At 41.2% G+C, this 21,436-nt stretch overlaps 4 protein-coding genes across 6 annotated transcripts in view; 1 reads left to right on the top strand and 3 right to left on the bottom strand.

Moving 5' to 3' along the window:
* Positions 1 to 21,436, bottom strand: part of LOC126564801 (protein PRRC1-like) — a 299,123-nt gene that overhangs the window by 123,767 nt on the left and 153,920 nt on the right. The gene's annotated exons all lie outside the window — the stretch shown is intronic.
* The window catches only part of LOC126563788 (rap guanine nucleotide exchange factor 2), a 136,802-nt gene that overhangs the window by 36,042 nt on the left and 79,324 nt on the right, over positions 1 to 21,436 (top strand). The window lies entirely within an intron of this gene.
* Positions 1,372 to 7,693, bottom strand: LOC126560469 (phenoloxidase-activating factor 1). The gene is made up of 5 exons (XM_050216426.1): positions 7,525 to 7,693; positions 4,820 to 5,230; positions 4,383 to 4,491; positions 1,958 to 2,142; positions 1,372 to 1,793 (listed from the first exon to the last, which is right to left on the bottom strand). Exons 1-5 carry the CDS (start codon positions 7,691 to 7,693, stop codon positions 1,372 to 1,374), a joined length of 1,296 nt encoding a protein of 431 aa, XP_050072383.1.
* On the bottom strand, positions 9,964 to 20,659 carry LOC126564815 (ethanolamine-phosphate cytidylyltransferase). Of its 2 annotated transcripts, none has more exons than XM_050221928.1 (7): positions 20,574 to 20,659; positions 15,025 to 15,162; positions 12,555 to 12,667; positions 11,891 to 11,957; positions 11,703 to 11,815; positions 10,201 to 10,740; positions 9,964 to 10,132 (listed from the first exon to the last, which is right to left on the bottom strand). In XM_050221928.1, the coding sequence occupies exons 1-7, from the start codon at positions 20,639 to 20,641 to the stop codon at positions 9,987 to 9,989; spliced, it is 1,185 nt and encodes a 394-aa protein (XP_050077885.1). In that variant the 5' UTR covers positions 20,642 to 20,659; the 3' UTR covers positions 9,964 to 9,986. The 2 variants fall into 2 exon arrangements, with proteins under 2 accessions (XP_050077885.1, XP_050077886.1); XM_050221929.1 differs by having other exon boundaries at positions 10,201 to 10,686; positions 20,574 to 20,642.

Raw genomic sequence — 21,436 nt, forward strand, 5'->3', positions numbered from 1 at the left:
GATTAGATGATAAGTTATAGTGCTTAAAGTATGTATAGTGGTCGCCCGAAAGAGGTTGTTTTGCCAGAAAAAGTAACAAAAAACCCATTAAATGGTTTTGGATAACCGTAAAACAACATTGATGGAGTTGGCAGAAGCTGTGTATCTAATAGTAGGTATCTAATGAACCTGTGTATCATATGATTCACAAACATTTGGACATGCGAAAGACCAAAAAAGAATGCTGGCTGTAAAGAATTTGAGTTATAATAGTGACCTATTTTGAGGCTAATGATAAACTATATTTAAAAAATGGCTTCGCTCTCGAAGGCAATTCAGTTGAGTAAACAAATTGAAATAGGCCAAAAATTCTTTTTATCGTGGTTAAGACTAAGTCTTATCTACCAACCTTTTATTGCTATACCCACTTTGATATTACGTATCCAATTTTTAAGCAGGTTTTGGAAGTGGTTTTAAAAGCACTGAAATTTTGTATGTTGTGTTGTACTGTTACCCAAAATAATTTAGTTTAACTTCGATAAAAGTTGGAGAAAAATTTAGGCAAATGAATACCGTCGAATGAAAAGTTAAAAGCATGTGTGGAGAGAGTGGATGGAAGAATGAAAACTTCAGAAAGTCTCATAAAACGAATCAAACAAAAGCTACGATCAGACCAAAAAATAACATCAAAGCTAGGCTGTACCGAAGTTACCGAAGCTAATGAGCCAAGAAAGATGAAGAATAACAACTCAAACGCATACACTCGCTACACTGTTAGCACCAATTTAAGGACCGTTGATCACTGGAAAATCTTACCAAGTTCCTTCCATTTACCTATATTTTAATCGCTATTATTAGAATAATGATTGTTTTATAAAGAAATAAGATAAGCTCAAAAGTAAAATTGAATTCATGAGAAACAAATGACAACTGTAATCAACTTTTTTAGAGTAAGATTTGAGAGGCGAACAAGATAACGGAATTGTAGCAAAAATGAAACCTTTGATAATTGGTTGTCGTCTTTTCTGCCTAAAGGTAATTATTATCTTTTAGTATTTTATATCAAAGTTATTTTCTCACTCGGGTTTTCTTCTTTCAGCAAGTCGTGACGCTACAGGACGACTGTTCCCGGATCGTAGCGAACATTTCCATTTCTTCTAACGAACTTCTCGTATTAGTGATGCATTTGTTTACTATTTTTAATAAAGTATTTCATTTCTTAGAGTTTAACGGTTTTTGTTATGAGTTTTGTACTTTATTTTCACACATATTTATTTCACCTTGTGCCGTACACATTGGACTCGAGAATACCCTAATCAAACAAACAAACAAACAATCAAATTCTCTTAATTATGTACAAAAAAAAACCAAACTCGGTGGTGCTCTCCTCTCTCACACAAACGCTTTTGGTGAGTTTGCCTCGATCCAGGGCGCATAGTGAGCGATGGACGTGTAAACGCTTGGCATATTTAGTGCACCGCAAGTTTCCGCCCCGAACGACATTATGCCGATCTGTGCGTAACGGCCCTGGTCCCGGATGATTAGCGGTGCACCCCCGAAACCATGACACGCATCCCGTCCTTCACCGCCGGCACACATCCACTCACCATCGATCGATTGCGGAGACTGCAGTGCACCGGTTGACGCGTACGCTCGGACACACTTATCCCACGAGGTGAGTGGAACTTCAAGCGTTTGCAGTTCGGGTGATTTGGTGCCGCTGGTGGACAGTTTTCCCCAGCCAATAATTTGCACCCGACGGCCCACCGTTAGATCCTGTTTGCGTCCGTGAAGACAGATCGGTTGGGCGGCCACTAACAGAAAGAAAGAGAGAAACACGTGGTTGACAAAATAAGTTTTCACGGTCAGTGAGCACCCGCCCCAGCGTGTATTCAATTTTCCCATAATGTTGTGACCCTCGCGCGGCAGTAGTTCGCGGTCGTGGTCACACACATATACGAAACTCCTCTATACCTACCGGTGTAGTTGATGGGCGTGCGGAGTATTAGCAGCGCAATGTCATGATGGTACTGACCCTCGATGTAGTCCGGATGGACGATGATCTGGCTGACGGCGTGGTTAACCGCAACCGGTGCACAAAATCCCGTACTTCCGCAATCCGGATCGGTGCGTGTGTCGTAGTCACCGACGCGGACGGACGATCTGTTCGGTTGAATTTGTTTCCGGTAGAGGAGAAATGGCGATCATTAAGGGGAACTTGAATTGCAAATGAAACGGAACGGAGCGAATGGTTTGCCACCATGTGATTAGGTGGCATTTTGTTACATAGATTTACACCCCCTCTCCCCGCTCTCGACTCCCAGCCAAGACCATTGATTGGGATATGGCGCGTAGGAAATTGTTTCCGTTTCTGATGAATAAATGATGGCATAGCTCATAAACATGTCATTAGGAAACAAAATGTGTTTAAGCGACACAACGATTTGATGTGGTCTGTGTGGCAAAACTGGATTTTCCCAATATTCTGAAAAGCATATGCTCTCGATTGCGAAATTACCACGTTCCTATTATCAACACAGGCGGTTTTTTTTAAACAAATGTAGCTAAAAGAAAAAGAATACTAAGGTCTTTATTTAAAACTTCATATTATGCATGTAACTTTGAAGCCAATGCTGGTACACAATATAAAGCAATGTGACTCCTGAAATTTTTGAATCTGCTCCCAACTGATCCGGTGTACAGTGTATGAAAATCATGTCTAAAAAATGTATTGGCAGCTGTAAATCCATCCAAGGTTCTTTAAAAATAATGCCATTCGGCGTTTAAGCCAAAGATATCACCATTTATGTCGGGAGCAAGCGAACAGTAACAGATCGGAGAACAGAACAGAGATTATTTGAAGTCCTGTAGTGCTATACAGTGTTTCTCAGGTCATAGAACAAGTGTCTATAATATAATAATAAGCAATACGGCCTGGCCGTCCTTTTTGAATAAAAAAAAAGAACAAGTGTCTCCATGTTTAAAACACTTTGCGCTCTTATATCAAACACTAATAAGACGTAAATTGTTTGAATTCTTCGTTCAAATTCTGTCAAACTTTCTAATTATTTTAAACATTGAGACACTTGTTCCATGGCCTGAGACGTAGTGCCCTATTGTATCAAAGTTCCATCCATCCAATGGTTCAAAAAATCTATGAACTTCTTGGCATTCTAGGCGACACAGACTATGGTAGAACATGGTCTTTGGTAAAGGAATACCATTGAAGAACCACTAGTAGCTGCCGACTGATAAGGACCAGAACGTATTAAAACTACTTCCAAATTCATATTCAATTTAATTATTAATAACGAATTCCCAAAAAATCATTCCATACTTTTAGCAGACGATGATGACTGATAAAAGGCCATAATTGGAAATATTATTAACTGCCGGTTGATAACGGTCAGAAATTATTCCAACTTCCAACGATAGCCGGCGTGATGATGGTATGTCGTTAAGACAAGAAGCTGAAGGCCCCTCTCACATTGAACCTTCTGAATTTGGGGGTGCTTCTTTGTAATTTCGAGACCTCGGCGACAGCTCAGGGCACTCGCTGCCGTTCAATCAGCCGTCTGAACTCGTCACTGAATATAAGGATTAGTTAGTTATAGAAAAAAACAAAACAAATGATGTTGTCTTCGATTGCTTTCTGCTTATTTGACGGATTCAAAAGAAATAATAAAAAATAAACCGTTGGTTTGCGGATGGGTCAAATGAGGAAAAAGAAATGAATTTATAATTTATACATAAAGATGGAAAAAGCTTCGAAACCAATCCGTGAATTTTGTGGCATTTTTAAGCCAATTTTTGCGGTTGTTTTCTAGTAATTCTAATACAGTTTCACCCAATATGAGACCATTTCTGATGTTTCGAATATTGTACAATAGTCTAATTCATTTTATTATTTCCGTTGTACAACACCCGAAGGTATGCAATGCAAAAGATTAAAGGAACATTTGGTGCCGTGACCAGGACTGAGAGTACAGCGTCTAGTCAAGTTACATTCTTTCTTTGTTAGCATAATTAACTACGGCAAAGCTAAGCTATTTATAACAATCGAACCGATTTTAATTAAAACAGAAATGGATTTAATCAGTTTTTGTTGCATGAAAATGCACAAAATAAGTACAAAAACCGATGAATGAAGTTGCTTTCCCGGGAAGCAGGATATGACAATCATTGGTTTGCAAATTTGTGTCTGCAAGCGCAGTTTGTTGTTTGGAGAAAGTTAAGCATCGTTCGGGGGAAAAAAGAGAACCCTCCCACAGTGGTGCAATGGAACAAAATGACGTTAAAGTTGAGTTTGTAAAAAACAATCGATGCAAATAAGGTTTTTCTGCTTTATGCGCCTTACATGCTTTACAAGTTGTTTAACAAAAAAAAAAAAGTTATCTACTTACAACCGGTGACTATCGGCCTTGGCCAGTGCGCAGTGTGCCGACGTGAGAACGATCTGCCGCGCAATAATAGATCCCGAGCAGGGGAAGATAAACGTTCCCGTTTTTGTATCTGCAAAAATAAAAACACAAATCATGAGGAAAGGGAAAGTGTAATCGATTAGCGACGGTGGTACGCAGAAAAGCTCCCCCATCAAAATGGGTCCACTCCGCAACAAGCGGTCACAATTATGCGCTTTGTTTCAGCCATTAAACGGTAGCCGTGGTACATTCCGTATCGGTTGGATCTGTGGGACGTCTCGTTTCATGGTTGAAGATCAGCTAATTAGAATAAAACGGTACGCGCACTGCCACTGCCACTGCTGCTGATGCTGCTGCTGCTTTAACCAGCGCCGCACGGTGGCCTTCAGTGGTAAGGTCGTCCGAAGAATCGTACGTACTTTTGAATCCGATGCGTGCCACGTACGGGTACGCCCCGAGTCCGTTGTAGAAGTCGCCTTGAACGATACTCTTCCCGCACGCAGCCGTTGCACGCTGATCGTTAAACGTTGGGGACGTTACGCGGGGACAGCAAACGTGCGGTTCGTACTCGTTGACGCCGCACGAAAGTGAAAAATCGCCCCGGTAGCATTGGCGCGAAATTTCCAGCAGTAGCTCGGGACACTCGGCGAGTGGGACACATTCGCTCAGCCCGGGACAGCTTACACGATAGAGGGCTTTTGATTCTTGCTTCAGGGCGGATGGAGTTTCGGCCGATGGGGAAGGATCGTGGGCTGGATCTTGGTAGGTGATGGGTATCGAACGGGCCACGGTATTGCTACCGGCTGTTTCACTTTCCTCGATTGTGTGTGCTGGATAGTGGAATATAGATAAAATGGATAAGATGGGGTTAAAATGGTAAAAAAACTGGTTGTATTCCATATTTTCTGAATAATATCTGGCCCAAACAAACGGGTAAATACTTATGAACGCGTAAAGGCCTAAAGGTATGCAATTTGGAATCATCTATGCACAAAAACGAACAAACTATTGCATACTACCAGGCGGTTTACATGAGATACCAAGAAAATTGGATCAATTAATCAATTTAACTTCTTTTCCTTCTGCTTCAACACCTTCTACGGGGTATCCCGAAGAATTTTGACACATTTCTATGGTTTATTTATGATAGTCGGTATATTTTTGGCAACGTAGCGAGGTTTTTTTTTTATGGGTTTCAGAGATATTTTTGATATGTTCATATTTAAAAGAATTGATTCTATAATTTTACAAAAACTATTTCAACAGAAACACAAGTAGATTCTTTCCCAAATTCAAATTTAAGTTACAAGCTGAAAGTTTTAGATAATAGTTACAAGCTGAAATTTGATAATAACTTGCTGGAATGTTCATCAACATCTTAATTCATTGCCGAAGAATAAAAACTAGAAAACTGCTTTTTTTTAATGTTTTGAGACGCAACACTTAACATAGTAAATATACAATTTTGGGACCTTAGTCGAGTAGTGATTGGAACGTTTTTCCGAAACGTTGAACTAAATTTGACAAAGAAAACCAAGTCGATTAACTGAATATTGGCTTCACAATGTCATTTTTACTTTATCTACGATAGCAGGTGGTTTTAACCTATTGCCCGACTCTATAAATAGTGTGTTTAACAATATGCAAAAAGGTAGATTATTGCCCTTAATTTTATTCTTTTCAATCTACTACAACATCATTTTTATCCATCTCTGCTAGCTTTTGTATCAGAGTAAATTATCGGAAACGAACCAAAAAACTGTGGGACGAAAACCGAAGTATATAAAATGTTTCAAAAATATCTAAGACACCCTGTAAAGTATTTCATTTTTCATTGGATCTTGCCTCACTCAATGTTCTTTTAAGTTATTTTAAGTTAAACTTTTTGTAAAAAAAATTTGATCCTTTCAAAAAAGATTTCAAATAAGCTGAAGCTTCAGCATCATTAAAACGTAAATTGACAGTACAAAACTTTTGAAATTTATACCAGGATTAAGTATTTTCTATGAATTAATCAAGAAGTTTTAGTAATTACATTCTCAAAGTCCACAATATTGAAACATTTTTGTTACTTTTTAACTCATTAAATTAGATAATATTGTTTTTTTTTTACTATGTTTACATTGATGTCTGATCTAAATTAATTTCTAAACATGTTATACTAACTTGAATAACATCTTTTTACTAGCCCTTACCATTACTAAACGTCGTGAAAACTCCGCAGAACAATACCACACACAAAAACCTTGTATTACAGCACCAGCGAAGAAGTGTCATTGCACTAAGATAACTCTTCCTACACCACATAGTCATGATTATCCACCTTCACTCAAAAAACCTAATCAAACTCTAATTTTATTTACACTTCCGTCCGGTGCTGCAAAACACTTCACAGCAAAAAAAAAAGCTTCACCAATTTCTGAAAAAAATCACCAACGTCCCACTGGTAAACCGTCTGTTTTGTCACCACAACACATTCGTTCTGTTTCGAGCCCAAATCACAACTAAAATCAGTTCACTAGAGCTTTTCCGTAACCAGGTAGCAGTTGCTCTCGTATGTGTGCATGTGTACTCGTTTGAACGGTCAGTTCCGCGCGACAAAAGCGTAATGGAGGTTGGAACGGTTTTTCCCTTTCGCACAGTTTCCACCGCATCTGCCATTCCCGTTGAGCTGGTTTGCGAATTTTCACTCTCATTTTTCCAGCATCATTCTACGGCTCGTTGAGCTCGTTGAAGCCTGATAACCCTCACCCTTGGGTTGGGGGTGAAATAAAACAAAAAACCGGTGGAGTTTTCCTGAACGAAAGGGAAAATGATAACTTTGTTAAGCAGTATAAGATACAGCGATTATTGCAGGTTTCCATTCGATTTGTTCCATCTGAACCAAGAAGATTTCCTGAAAGGAAAAGGCTCAATATACTAACGAGGATTTGTACAACCAACCATCAAAGGGTTAATTTGAGGAAAACTACAGAGACTGAGGGAGGAGGAGGGGTTTCTCTTCATCAGGTGAGCTTCAATGGTCAAATCATACAAGGCAGCGCCCATTACCGATGGGCGACCGATGTTACAATCGCTTTAGCCCAGCAGAACTCCATATTATCATAATGCTACGATCACTCACCTGGCAGCACAGAGCGAGGCACAGATTTAGAGCGATTTTTAACAACGACACAGAGGCATTCGAGATCGATCTGCAAATTTTCCGCCGATTCGTTTCTACCGCTGCGCACGCTGGTGGGTAGGCTTTTGGTGGCGCAGAATTGTTCTTTTGAACCATATTGATGATCCATATTGATTGTATGTGTGTTGTGCAAGAGCGTGTGAAGGTCGTGCGTTGGTGTAATTAGTGTAGGTCGAATACTGTTTGTTTGAAATTTAGATGTGATACATATTTTTAAATATAGTTTTTCTTTGTGGCTTTTTATTCGAGATATCTGGGACACAAATTATGGAACAATTTACAATCAATTAGAACGGTACAATGCCGTATTGTCCAAGAATAATGGAATTAAGCGATGTATTTTTGTAAACATGAAAACCATCTCTCAGCAACGCATTTAAGAAAGATCTTAAATGTGAGCGCCTAAATGTATGCAATACATCTTACAGGGCAAAAAAAAAATTATAGATAAGATAGTAAAAAAAATATTTTTATATTTTTAAACTATAAAAGGTCAAAACACGTACAAAAGTACTCACAGAAGAGCGAAACGTTATCGCCGCGCTGATTGCAATTTTCCCTCACAGCCAACCCAGCCGTGTAATGATCCACTAAATTGTTCATCCATCGGATTGCTGAGGCACTGCGTGCAAACTGTCTCGCCTGCTGCCGCCCATATGTGTCATGCAAAAATTGCGCTCTATGTAATGATTGTATTACACAGCCCCGCGTGTAGTGTCTCACCCACAAACACACATAATGCTTTTTTTGACGCATTGAGGTTGATGCGTTGCTTTTTTTATCAGAATTAAATCAACCTGTTACACAACACAGAACACAACTAGAACAGGATGAAGCTTGATAATTTTTTCAGATAAAAAAGTTTCGGATCTGCAAAGAAAAAAAACTCCAAACATACTTTAGAATTTTCTTTTCGAAATGTGATGTTACAGTATTTGGTTTTGCTTTTGTTTTTGGAGTGTGTTTAAAAAGTATGGAAAATTACAAGTTTTTTTTCCTATCCACTGCACGCACACACACGCTTGCTGCTAGAACAGAGAGCGGATAAGGGCCATTTTTTGTTAACGACATCAACATAAGCCTTATCCGAAGCTTCCGATTGAGTTTTCTTTGTTAGCAAATATTTACATTGTTGTAATAAGTTTTTTGATTGACACAAGCTTCACAATTCTTTCCTTTTCACCTGTGTGCTTTTCTTTCTCTCTTTTTGTCTCTGTAATTGCGAGTTACAGCTCCTTAACACGTTGCTGAGCGAACGGAGATGAAGCAATTCGCACGAAAAAAACAACCAAAATTCTCTCACAGCTAGAACAAACAGGATTTGGATTATAAAGACGTTCATTTTTGATATAAGTAGTTTCATTAAATATAGTAGTTATAGCGTACAGTAGCGCTCCCTAAACCTTAGGCTTCTCATGGGGGGTTTTCTTTTTCTTTTTGTATTATTGTTAACAGGGGTGCCTTTTCACTTACATTTCGTGCATTTTCAGACAACATCAATTAATTAATAATTTAATCACACATCTCTATTACTGCAAACTGGCGGCCAGCCAGGAGCCTTTAAACAAATATTCACAAACAAATGTGTCCACAAACGGAACACAAATACAAAAATAAAGTTTAAAAACATACATAACACCCGAATCGTTCCGATAACAATAGCACACTTTTGGGGCGTTGGCGTCATTTACATTAATTATGTGTGTGTGTGACGGGAGAAAACTGAGATTCTATTGCTTTTTGTGTTACCGGGTTTCTCTATTTATCGGCCATCGGGCAATGCAGCTTCACAAAACGAAACCTACACAGAAGACGCACACACGCACAGACAATACGCACACAAATACAAAATTTTCCTTTTCTATAGAATTATGACAACATTTGTTTCGTTTTTTTTGTGGGGTTTAAAAAAAAAAGACAAATAATTCAAAAAAACCCAGCGCAGACTTACTTAAAAGACACATAAAAGCACTAAAGAGCAACGACAGCGATTTCGCGACGGTATAAAAGTGCGATAAAACAAATTGCAACTAATTCGGTGTTTTTTTTTTCTTCTAACAAAATTAAGCAGCACTTGTGTCCTTCTCTTTCGCTTTCATTGCTTTAGCCTCGTACAAACTTCACAGTAAAATACTAAACTAAAAATCAGACAAATAAACACAGGAATGATGATGTCTACAATAATAGTGGCGGATAAAATATAAACGCACAACGGTGACGGTGGCGGTTTTTTTCACAGGACCACTGGTCTCCACGCTTTCGTCCGTCGGATTAGGGTTAAAATATACACAGAGGAAACTTTCAATTTGAACATTCGCTAAACGGGTGTTCCGGGCACCCTTGCTGCTCGCATCCCCTTACTGCTGAGCAGCAGTGTCGTCGTCAACGGTGGTGGTGGTGGGTCAACCGGATTTTTGCGCCAGTTTTACCTTTTGCATCGCTTCGTACACTTCAATCTCTTTCTTTTCCTTCTTTTTGTTGCGCTGCTCAAACTCTAGCCGATGGCGGATGATTCGCTCGACGATATCCTCCGTGGTGATGGTATTGCCTGTGAATGCAAAGAATGTGTTAGCTCTATGTGAAGCTTCTAAAGAAGCGAAATAAATCTACACTCACCTGAATCGATTAGCATAAACTTTCCCATCTGTTTCGGTATTGCGTACGGATCAATGTTACCCACATCCAGCGCTATGTGCGTCTGCCCGTGGCACACCAGACCCACGTTAAAGTGCTCCATTAGGTCTGCCGTCACTGAATACGGTGCTCCAATAACAACCTCATTCACATACTTGCAGGCCAACACACTCAGGACACGCTCGTGCAGGTTCATGATCGGATAGTTGCCGCCCTTGTACTGGTTTACCACCGGATCCGTATGCAGACCGACGATCAGATAATCGCCGTACTCCTTCGCCTTCTCCAGGAAGTCCAGATGGCCAACGTGGAACAGATCGAACGCACCGGCTACGTACACAATCTTGTCCGTCGGTTTCGGTGCTTTGCCGTCGCTGAATTGGATGATCTTTTGCGTTGTCGGCAGAAACTGTGAGCAACCGGTCCATGGGCTGCGGGCCGTGTGATCTTGGCCGAGTTGGGACGAGCCTGAGATTTGGAATTTTTCTACGTTATACCGCTTCAACAGTGCTTCGTATGCTTCTGCTATACATCGTGTGAGAGAGATAGGCGAAGGATGTTGAACGGAAAAGGCAGGAGGATAATAAAGCGCAGGCAGGCAGGCATGCAGAGGTGGGTGATACAGATTAGTGTGGGTTAGGGAGCTACAGGCTTTAAAGGTGTACGTGCGAGAGGATATGAATATGAAACAATGACATCTCGATGGATTTCCGGACAAGAAGAAGACGTTATCGATTAGCCGAATCAACAGGAAAGATAAACTAAAGAAATAATATATAGTACGTCAAATTCCTATAAGCGCAGCAATTGTTCACCTTCTGGCTGGAACACCTGCACAACCATTCCTTGATTATATGTCATGTGAGCCATGTTGCAGCCATAATTGCTTGTTCTCGCAATTTGGTGTTCTAGAAGCGTCTGAAGCACGATTCCGAAAGGAAATTGTTGGACGAAACAGAGCTGAGATTGATCCACTACTTGAAGGATGTCGGCTTAAGAAACCAACAAATAACCAAAAGAATCAGTAGAAGAGAAACAAGAAATTACTAGTACGAAACAGGAACCACTGTTCCTGAAAAAAGGTAAACAATCTGGCATTCGCAAGAAAACCAAGGATAATTCCAAAATATTCAAAACATATTGAGAATTTGATCGGTCAAAAAATATATGTACGCTGATAGGAATTTCTCGTACTGTTTAGCTTCATTCGTTAAGTTTTCCTGGTAGAATCTTACAGAAGACGTTATGTTAAGGTTCTAATTCATGTACATTTTACATGTTACAAAGTAAATAGCCAATTCTACTAAATGCAATGCAATACAGCAATACAAGTGCCATCGCGACGTGTTATTACTACAATCAAATTTAAATACAGAGCAAAAGGAGCAAGTAATACAGGCACACACAGATAGACACACACACGGAGAAAAACGCATCGCAAACAAATAACGGGCTCTCGAGTAGATGTGGAGATGAATATTTACCATCTTTTTCAACCTCATATTCCTTTTCACCTTGCTTAAAATGGTTTTTTGTAAGAAGCAGCATACGTCCGACCAGATCCGTCGTCGAAACACCCGCCGTTCTCGATACTTCCCTAAAATAAAGAGAGAAAGGCGACGTATTAGTACATTTGTATTTAAAAAAAAAAGTTATATTTGACAATTCTTACTTGTATCGCTGTGCTTTTTTGACTAGATGATACGTATCAACACCATCGGCTGTTAGAGTGATGTCATCTGGAAGGAAATAGTAAATTCATAATGAGCTTAGTCGCGGACCACCGCTTCGGATTCTCTTTTAGCACAAATAAAAACATGGAGAACGAATGGAATGCCTCGCTTAGTTAAAGATTCGCTTTCGTATATGTCTAAGGTCCATAGGTTCACACGCTGCTGCCTGCCAATGATCAATCAATCGATCGCGTACAGCTTCGCGACTGTAGTAAACAATTCTCGCCACTGATTAAAGGGTCAGTGCTTTTTTGCGGCACCTTACCCACCCCACAAAGTGCAACTGGCTCGGAAGTAGTACCTCAATGGCAATGAGAGGATCGGATGGAATGCCGAAAGCGACAGATCGGCTGTGTGGCAAGGATGTGATCCCGGATCCGTCTTCGGAAAGTCGTCTATGTTTGTATGTATGTGTCAAGTGTTAATGCGGCGCGAGATAAGACGATGGATGCCCGTAGCTACCGACAACATCGTGCCACCTCTCCTAGAGATTGGGGTTGATGATAGTGAGGTCAAAAGACGCGCGCGGCCAGAAGAATGGTTCCCTGCGAACTAGCTTCTGCGCCTCATTCATGGTTAATTTTGCAACAACGAAAAACTTACCACCGTGCACGCAGAAATCGCAGTCATATTTGTCGAGCGTTTCCAGCGTTGTCACGTACGGTGCATCTTCGACCACTTCGTCGACCCATTTGATACCACGCACCATTTTGTATCTGTAATGGAAAATGTAAAAAATGCATATGATTAATTTCTGCATCGATGCTGTGTTTGGCTGTCGATGGGAATTCCTGGATGATATTCCTATACTGATGTACACAAGATAATGAAAGGTATCTTCGGATCTCTAACTTATCTTGCCAATCGCAAATGTCACATGGCACACGGTAGAGTGACACGTTGTCTGGTAACGCAATCAAGCAAAACGTACCGTTTACGTGTGCGTTACAGCGCTTTAAACAGGTGACCTAAGCTTATACGCCCATTCCGGACATTGGCATACACAACGAGCATGAGAGTCCGGTTAGTTTCCTTCTCACCATTATCTATCTACGCTATCGTTCATGTGAGATGTGAGAAGACCGCGTGCCAGTACAGAAGACGAACAACCTGATAGCATAGTCCCGCTACTACGCGGTACTTTGCCGAGGCTGTTGCCTCTGATAACTAGTAGCTTGGACACATTCATGGGTAGACAGGAATACAAATAGAAAAAAAAAATACAACCAAGTCTCTCAAGCACACGACAACTACGCATAAGTGTGCGAGCGCCAATCAGTTTATGTCGCTCGCTAGAAAGAACGCTCCGCAGGCCCCTTCGTGTTTTGCTCGCTATCTCAACCACGCGAGCCTGAATCTAGTGCAGCGCGAGAAACGAGAGTCGTTCGATTGTGTTCCAAAGTTCGATTTCCATTGGCGGCCTTTCATTGAACTCAGAGTAAGACAGAACACCATCAAAGGAAATCTGAAGTTGACCAATGACTTGGCACAGTAACGCTTAAAGATGAAGATCTCATCATGGATTGCAACAATTGTAGACAATTCGCATGACCTCATCTTCACTGTAACTGTCATAATACAATCAGTGCGCCTGCGAGGTGAATTTCTTGCATTGTTGGCTATTCTCATCCATTATAAAAATAGGCAATAAAAGGACGAAAGCTTGGTAAATCTTAGCAAACAAACCAAATGTACTAAAACCATCCAATTCTAGCCCGGCAACATCTGTGCTGATAATCGGCACACCACCTCGACCAAATTATTGTTATCAAAGCCTTGAGAGGTGTAACGTCAGAAGGTCGTATGTACTAGAAATAGGGAATCTCCCCCAGAGGTTGCTTTCGTGCTTTTTTAGGACCCTCTCTCCTTCTCTCTCTCTCTTTTTCTATCGATTGATAACAGGTCATGTAAGGTGGGTTTGGGTTAGGGATAAGGATTTGCGCGCGTCATCGGCACCCGGCACTGACCCATTGTGACGATTACTGGTGGCGTGACACTTGCGTAATCGAAAGCTGTACGGATTAGATAAAGTAGGTTTTGGAGTATAGTGTAGTTTCTGGAAGGGTTGGGCACGCCAGACGATCGGATGATACAGTATCGGAGGTCAAGAGTGAGTGTGTATTAATACATTAAAACACTGTTATGTACGGAACAGTTTTACATAAAATTATTGTTTAGCAACACGACCTTGTCATTAGTCTTGCCCTGGGAAATCTGTATCACGCTGTAGCTCTTGAAAGCATCAAACAGGCTATAGGCCCGATTGTTAAAGCCAAACGGAAAACTTTCCGACGGAAAGACTCTAATCAAACGGAAAGCAAATTTGTATTAGGGTCAGCCGTTATTGACGATTGTTTCGTCGAATTTTTGTATACATTGCACATGCACAGGTTGTTCAGTTCATACATTCACAGATGATTTCATTCGAATTTGACCTGTTCTTAAATCCTAGCTTTCTCTAGAATCAGTTTGATTTAATAATATACTTTTTGTATTGGATTTTTTTTCGTGGTGGAATTTCCTGTTTCTTGCATCAGAATAAATCCTGCAAATCACCAAATAAAATCACTAAAACGACTTCAAAATGATTGTCCACATAGCCACGTAAATAATACACACTGTTCTATCGATTTACTCTTAAAAATGGTTTTTATGAATGCAAACTATACTTTCCTGACGGAAAACTTTTGATCTAACGCGAGTTTCCGTTTGGTTCAGGCAATGCAAATTTTAGACTTTCCGTTAGACAAACATCTGTCATCGACTTTTAAACGTCTGATTTAGCCAAACGGAAAGTCATAATACCAAAGCGACAATTATTTGACGTTTGAGAAGACGTTTGGGTTTCACAATCAGGCCTTATATCGTTCAAAGTCCTAGTAATTCTACCCTCTGCAGTACAGACTTTATCAAAAAGAGATGCAAATTTTCCATCTGTGTTCGGTAGAATAATAATTAGAAAACTAAACTTAAAACCTCAGGTAAGTTAGGGACATCAAGGATAGCTTAGATCTCATTCCATACAGACGTCTGCTTCACAAAACAACTACAATGCGTGCTGTTAAGAACTTGCCTTTCCTCCTGCGTAAAAACTGGCGGTCCCTTGTTCTTTGTGATGTCCTCATCATTATGGATGCCTACTACCAGTTTGTGACCGAGAGCCTTCGCCTGGCGTAAAGAATTCGCATGTCCAAAGTGTACCATATCATAGCTGAAAGAGAAAGATAGAGAAAAAACCAAACAAAGAAAAGAATCAATAAACAATCAATAAATGCGTAACTGAAATCTGGTTTTATTCTTACAGAGGCCTTAGAGAGTGAGAACGGAGAGCTTTTTATAATTTAGAACATCGTGTGTGTGTGTGTGCGTAAGTTACATAGCTTCTAGTCATTTGCCTTCAATGTCTTATCGGTAACTAGACACACGTGCCAGAAAGGAAGCAATACCCCGTAGGGACAACAACGCCAGTCCCTTTCGCCATTATGGCATGCACGAAAAAAAAGGTCAAACTGGTACGCTGTCGGTGACGATGTTTGCTAATTGGCAAACGGTGTCCGGTGTGGTTGGGAAATCTTCTAAAACGTGACCAGCTTAACGAGCATTGTCGGAAGAAATTAAGTAACGTCGGCAGGGTTCTGCCGTGTTGCAGGCAACCATCATACAGGGCACAGCTGTGTTTTACAACATACAACAACTGAACAAATGGGTGACTCGTGCCGTTATTACTACAGTCATTGGCATAATTATGGGTGCGATTTTTTTTTCTAGAACGAAACAAAACATAAAGAGATGGACAAACGTGATGTGACGAGTAGAGAACGTGCATTTTTTTGGCCCACAACTCTTTTAATAGTCAAAATTCAATACATTGTAGATATGATGTCTTGAAATATTTAACTAAAACTGGCATCTGCAAAACTGCACAAAATTTCGATACCACACACGGTATAGTACCGTCGTGCTAAATTGGATCCAATCCAATTTACCGGCATTATGGCGGGCACATTAACGCCATCACTTCTTCATCTTAACCTGGCCCTTCCACGCTTCCTCTATCAACGGTGAACGGCCTAAAATTATTTAAACGGTGCCATGCTATTGCTACAGGAACAATTTACCGGAACCCGGCGTGGAGTTTAGCGTACTGCACGATCATCGTAAGATCACCGTACAGCTCGTAGGGCTGCATGCAGCTCAAACGATTTTGCCAGTTTCAGACAAAGCCCATGTCTCATAGGAGTATGCCAGTGCTGGGACTAGAAAGGTTCTATACAGTTCCAGTTTCGTTCGTCGTGACAATTTTTTTTTGACTGGAAAGTTACCTCCAACTAGAGCGAATCATTTTTGTCAATGCTAACTCTCGTCACCAGATAAGTGAAGTTTTAGACGACCGACTATCAAGCTAATTGAAAAAAAAAAAACAGTCGTACTGGAAGACTGGAAGTAGAAAAAAACCTAAAATTTCTATGTAAAATATTTTATAATCTCTATCACGCTATCGTTGATAATTAAATTACAAACTATAAAAATTGTTTTTACTTTTATTTTAACACAACTGAAAGCACAAATATGGATAGCGCTGTACTACTGTATACTCGCGCAGCAAATTGCACCAAAGGCCGATTGCATTGTTTCGCCGCGGATGAATTGAGTTGTGTGACACTGAAGTAATGAAAATGGCATCAATTTGGGTCCAGTATTTTTCTACCGAGAAAACAGAAATATTTGCACTCGCTCGAACTGGGAAATCTCATCGGTAGATCGTCTTATCGGAAACCATAATGATGAGTAAAGGCAGCTACAAACATGAATGAATTCTTTCCGGAAGTAAACATTAAAATGTGTCAGAAAATGCGAAGAGGCTCTATCAGGACGGTCGGTAATGAATAATCATATCCTACACATAAACGCTCGGAAGCGAGGTTACTGGTTTATCTTATCTTCCCCATTTTTAAGCGTACGACACGTTTCAGGTGGGAGGAAACGATTAAATGTTTGCAACAACCAGAATGGTCGTAGAATTGCTTTACAAGCAATTGAACGATGTGCACACTCATGGTGATAAATATAGTGTGTAATATAGGAAGGCATTCAATTAAGTTTTCTTCCAACGAATGAAGACGTATCTTTATGACTCAATACTGAGTTCAATAAACGATAGCCAATCGATTCTAAATATAAAAAAAAAAGATTTGCAATAAAAAATTAAAAACAAAGCCCGCCGTGCACTCCTCATTTTGAGCAAAATCCGCGGATCCGTTAGCATGGTTCGGTAACTTTAGCCGGCCCATACACAACCGCCGACCTTGACCTAGAGGAAGTTTTGCACCGGGTTTTATCGTACACGTTTTCGGTTGATGAAGAACGAGGAAAAATGCCACTTTTTCTTATTACTACTACCGCCATCACCAACAACAAGAACGACGCGCAACCACTGTTGGCGCACTATTCTGTAACTGTTACTATTTTTACTACCAACACCATCACAATGGGTGGGTTTGGGAGGGGGCTTTGAGGCTAATGGTTGGCGTCATCCCCTGTAAACAGACACGCGCCCGCCCAACACTCAGGCACGTTGGAAATCAAGGGCAAGCAAAACGCTTTAATGGAGCGATTTAGAGTTACCCCACGTTGAGTTGGTGGTGGGTGGGGGGATGGTGGGTTGATGTTGCAGCGCGCAATGTTTGTGTTGAACACAGAAAAACCAGTTTTCTACACTTTGCTTTGCGTATCGTTAGCAACAAACGCAAGGGGAAGAGAAAGCACCGCTCCAAAGAGATAATGGACCGTGGAGATCTTCAAGGGACCAGAGTACGAAAAAGGGAATGCAGAAACAAAAATGCGATTTTAATGCACACACGTGCTACAGCAAACGAAAACCATGGCATTTCTCTTTCGCCCCTGGCCGGACGGGTGTCTTTGTGTTAGTAGTAGCGTCGTGTTCCGGAGATTCCGGATTGTTCTTCTCGCGGGATACAAACACGCGGGACTTGCGCATTTTAGCGCCGAGAGAGCGGTCAACCAAATGCTCGACGCTGATAGGCGTACGGGCTGAATCATACGATCGCGCGTGTAATGTTTTGATTAGTGCATCCCATCTGTTCCGAAACCGTCGCTCTCGTTCGCTCACGGCACGCACGCACCTCTTCCCGTTTTCGCTTACAAGAAAAAACCCCGTTGTTTCTGATGACCTTTTCTCATTCTAGTGCCTTTAAACCTCATCGCGGTCAGCGATTAAAAGAGGGTATTTTATCGATGCAAAAAAAAGGAAGTACAGCGCATGCCTTTTAGAAGGCGCCGGTAAGAGACCTCAGCAACGTTAGGCGGTGTCTTGTACTGTGCTGGGTGGGAAGGGAGTTCATTCACCCGGGTGGCGCTCGTACCCCACCATCATGACCCACCCTACACACGACCGAAAAGGGTACAACTATTTTCAATCAAGCTTGACGAGCTGTGTTGAGGCGCTTCCAAAGGTGCAGTCCAAAATCCAATTCTGCAGCCGTCATATGGTGGGGACTTTAAGGAAGTCAATGTTTGTTGGGTCGTTAAAGCGGTCCCTCCACGCTTTTAATAAATGTCCAAAGCATTCTTTTTAATCCGATGAATCATACAGCTGCATTTAAAGGCTGTGACATGTCTGTCCCCTGATGGTGTCACGCTAAAAAGGCATCAGAAAATGTTAAAAAAAAACCTTTTTACTTTGTTTCCCCCTACATCACAGCACACGTAAACAAACGGTAGACAAAGGTTTGGTGGCAAATTTGTAACTTACCCAAATGGTGCGCACAAAGAGACTTCTTGTTGGCACCATTCACTACTAGTGAGTTGCTGCTGTACTAATTTAGATGCCGATCATCACCTTAGTAGCAGCTGTGTAGCTATGGGTACGCAACAAAGTAGTCTGGTCTAGGCTAGAGGCAAAAACGGAAGTTCCTCTTTTGATGCAATGCTAACAAGTTCAGCGCCACATTAGTGCACTATGGCCACTTGAGAACAAATGTCGGAATAGAATAATTTTCCGATGGAATTTTAAAATGCTGTATGCTGTTCTACAAGCTTGAGAGGTCTTGGCAAGAGATTCCAGACAGGATTCGTTTTCGATATTAAGTCAAATTTAGATTTTTTTCCATTTTTATCGACAACTTGTTCCCTTGGACTCCACTATGGGGGATCGATCCATAAAGGATTAGATTCCTGGTTCTGCCTTTGGAAGATCGGGATCGCCATTGCCTTTGCTCTCATCGTACCACTCCAGAACATATTTACCGATTTACAACCAAAAAATCTTTATATCTGTGTATGCAACAGACAAATTAAGTATTGAAAAAAGGTCAAGTAAGCTCCAGTGGGCTGATCTTATCATGGAACCGAACGACCCAGCCAGTATAATCTTTTTTTAGCTAATCATATGGAAAAGAGGAATCGTAGGCCCCAATTATTCTTCTTCTTGGCTTAACGCCGGCCATGTCATGGCTTATTAGACTTGGTGACATAAGCGAGGTTGGAGGTTGGAATCAGCCCTCACTACGGGGGGACGCTCCGGATGGGATTTGATCCTCGGTCTCACCGTGTGAACCATCGGGCTGCCCCTTAATGATCTGATTGAAATAAGGAATTGGCAAATGTCGGCAATTGACCGTGTGTGATATTAAGGATATCTAAGTATCCAGAGATCGCAAACCCGAATTTCTAACTTAAGGTATACTGAGTCCAGAAAAAGGTGGACAAAACTCTCTTTAGCTTGTAGTGCTAAAAAGAGGAATAATATATTTCACATGACAGAATCTCAACCAGACAATTGTCTCGTGCTGTCTTCGGATTAATAAATACTAATTTACAACATTTTTTAAACTAGTTTTTATTCCTGTGCGTACCCATAGTGATGATGACAGCGGTGCATCATTCTGCTCGTGGATAATTGCACCGCGCTGCACACTTCGCAATGGCCCTGTGGTACGAGGGTTCCGTGTTCCGATCTGCCGATTGCAACCGATTTCTCCGTTACAACTGCAAAAGGTAACACAACAAACCAAACAACAACCAGAACCGGAACATAAACTACCGAACCCCAACGCAAAAAAAAAATCCACAGGGAAGCACCTTCCTTGGTGTCAAGGCGAACCGGGGCAAAAAGCACGAAAACCGAAAACGGTGCAGTTTAACCTACAAAATGGCAAGAAGTTGTGCGCTTCCGGTAAATAAATCCGGGTAGGTTGTGTTTTTAATTTTTCGCGGGTAACGCGCAAATTTTGGGCAAATTCACGTGTGCCAGCTGTGTGTGAAGTGAATGAAAAAGGGCGTTGCTTGCCTTTTAAATTTTAAACCATTTTCTGATGCCCCACACATTCCAAGCCTTGTTCTTCTCTCCTCCTTCGCGGCATTACGGATTTATGAAAAATAGTTCTATTTTAGGAACTCCGACGGTCCTTGGTCAGTCAAGTACACCGCAAACACGTCACACACCGACTCGTTGTCCCTCTCTCTAAGGTCACCGTGGAAACCCTCCATCGGGTGAGGGATAATAGTTTTTTCCTCCACAATCGCAGCACACATTGCATCAGCAGCGGCACGAGCAAACTTGTACTGCTTTTCCACCATTTTTCCCATTTCCCATTTACTTACCATCCATCGCACCAAACGCGGACCTCTTTTCCCGAGTTTCCATGCCCGTTTTCGTTACGATTTTCCATGCTTTTCACTGCAAACAAACACACACACTTCTTGGGAGGGAGTTTAAACTTCTCTTTCACCGACCGGAACACCGACTCCCACTCGATAGAACTTTCCGCCGAGGAACTTGTGCAACTTCCGTACCGAGACCGCGAAGACGTAAACGTCGAATGAGCTCGGTTGGCCGGATGCTCGAGGCTTTTATGATTAATCACCCGGGCGGGTACACTGGCACGGAGAGCGATAAGCGGCCGCGAACTTCCCGTGGAACTATCGGTCGGGTTTTGATGGACAGGCGTGATTAAGAACACGCCAGAGAACACGGTACAGTATTTCGTGTTTCTTCACACTTTAAAGCACTTTTGCGTTACAGCAGGGTGATAGGTTTGCTCTGCTTTTGCTCCTAAATATTTGCACTTGAATCGATACGATTTGCCGGACGAATCAGACGGGATGCACACAGCTCGGGTTAAAATGGGCTTCTGATGTGTGTGCGTGCGTGTAGGTCAGCGAGCGAGTGATTGTGTGAGTTATTTTTTTCTAATGCCGTCGACGGTGCTGACAGCTGGGTCGGGATGTATAGAGAGAAGGTGTCGTTGCATGGATCTAAGGTATATAGAGGCAAATTTTATTAGACCGTGTTCTAGTGAAATGTACGCTCAACAAATAATCTAACATTTTAAAATAAATGGAAAATGTTGAAAACATCATAAATTTAAAAAACAACATTTTTCTTGCATTTGCGAAAGAACATGTAAAGTTAAATGAAACTGAAAATTTAAATTAAAGAAAAGGTCTAAGTTAGAGATATAACA

Source organism: Anopheles maculipalpis, chromosome 3RL (assembly GCF_943734695.1).
Source record: "Anopheles maculipalpis chromosome 3RL, idAnoMacuDA_375_x, whole genome shotgun sequence".
Taxonomy (NCBI): Eukaryota; Metazoa; Arthropoda; class Insecta; order Diptera; family Culicidae; genus Anopheles; species Anopheles maculipalpis.

What these genes read in the sequence shown, in the direction of transcription:
- LOC126560469 (XM_050216426.1), bottom strand. Translation starts at nt 7,693, where the DNA reads ATGGATCATCAATATGGTTCAAAAGAACAATTCTGCGCCACCAAAAGC. An exon ending in GCCTCGCTCTGTGCTGCCAG is followed by an intron (nt 5,231 to 7,524) that starts GTGAGTGATCGT and finishes TCCACTATCCAG; the next exon opens with CACACACAATCGAGGAAAGT. An exon ending in CACGCCCATCAACTACACCG is followed by an intron (nt 1,794 to 1,957) that starts GTAGGTATAGAG and finishes TCTTTCTGTTAG; the next exon opens with TGGCCGCCCAACCGATCTGT.
- LOC126564815 (XM_050221928.1), bottom strand. Translation starts at nt 20,641, where the DNA reads ATGGAAAATCGTAACGAAAACGGGCATGGAAACTCGGGAAAAGAGGTC. An exon ending in AAAAAAGCACAGCGATACAA is followed by an intron (nt 11,816 to 11,890) that starts GTAAGAATTGTC and finishes TCTTTATTTTAG; the next exon opens with GGAAGTATCGAGAACGGCGG. An exon ending in GTTTATGCTAATCGATTCAG is followed by an intron (nt 10,133 to 10,200) that starts GTGAGTGTAGAT and finishes TTGCATTCACAG; the next exon opens with GCAATACCATCACCACGGAG.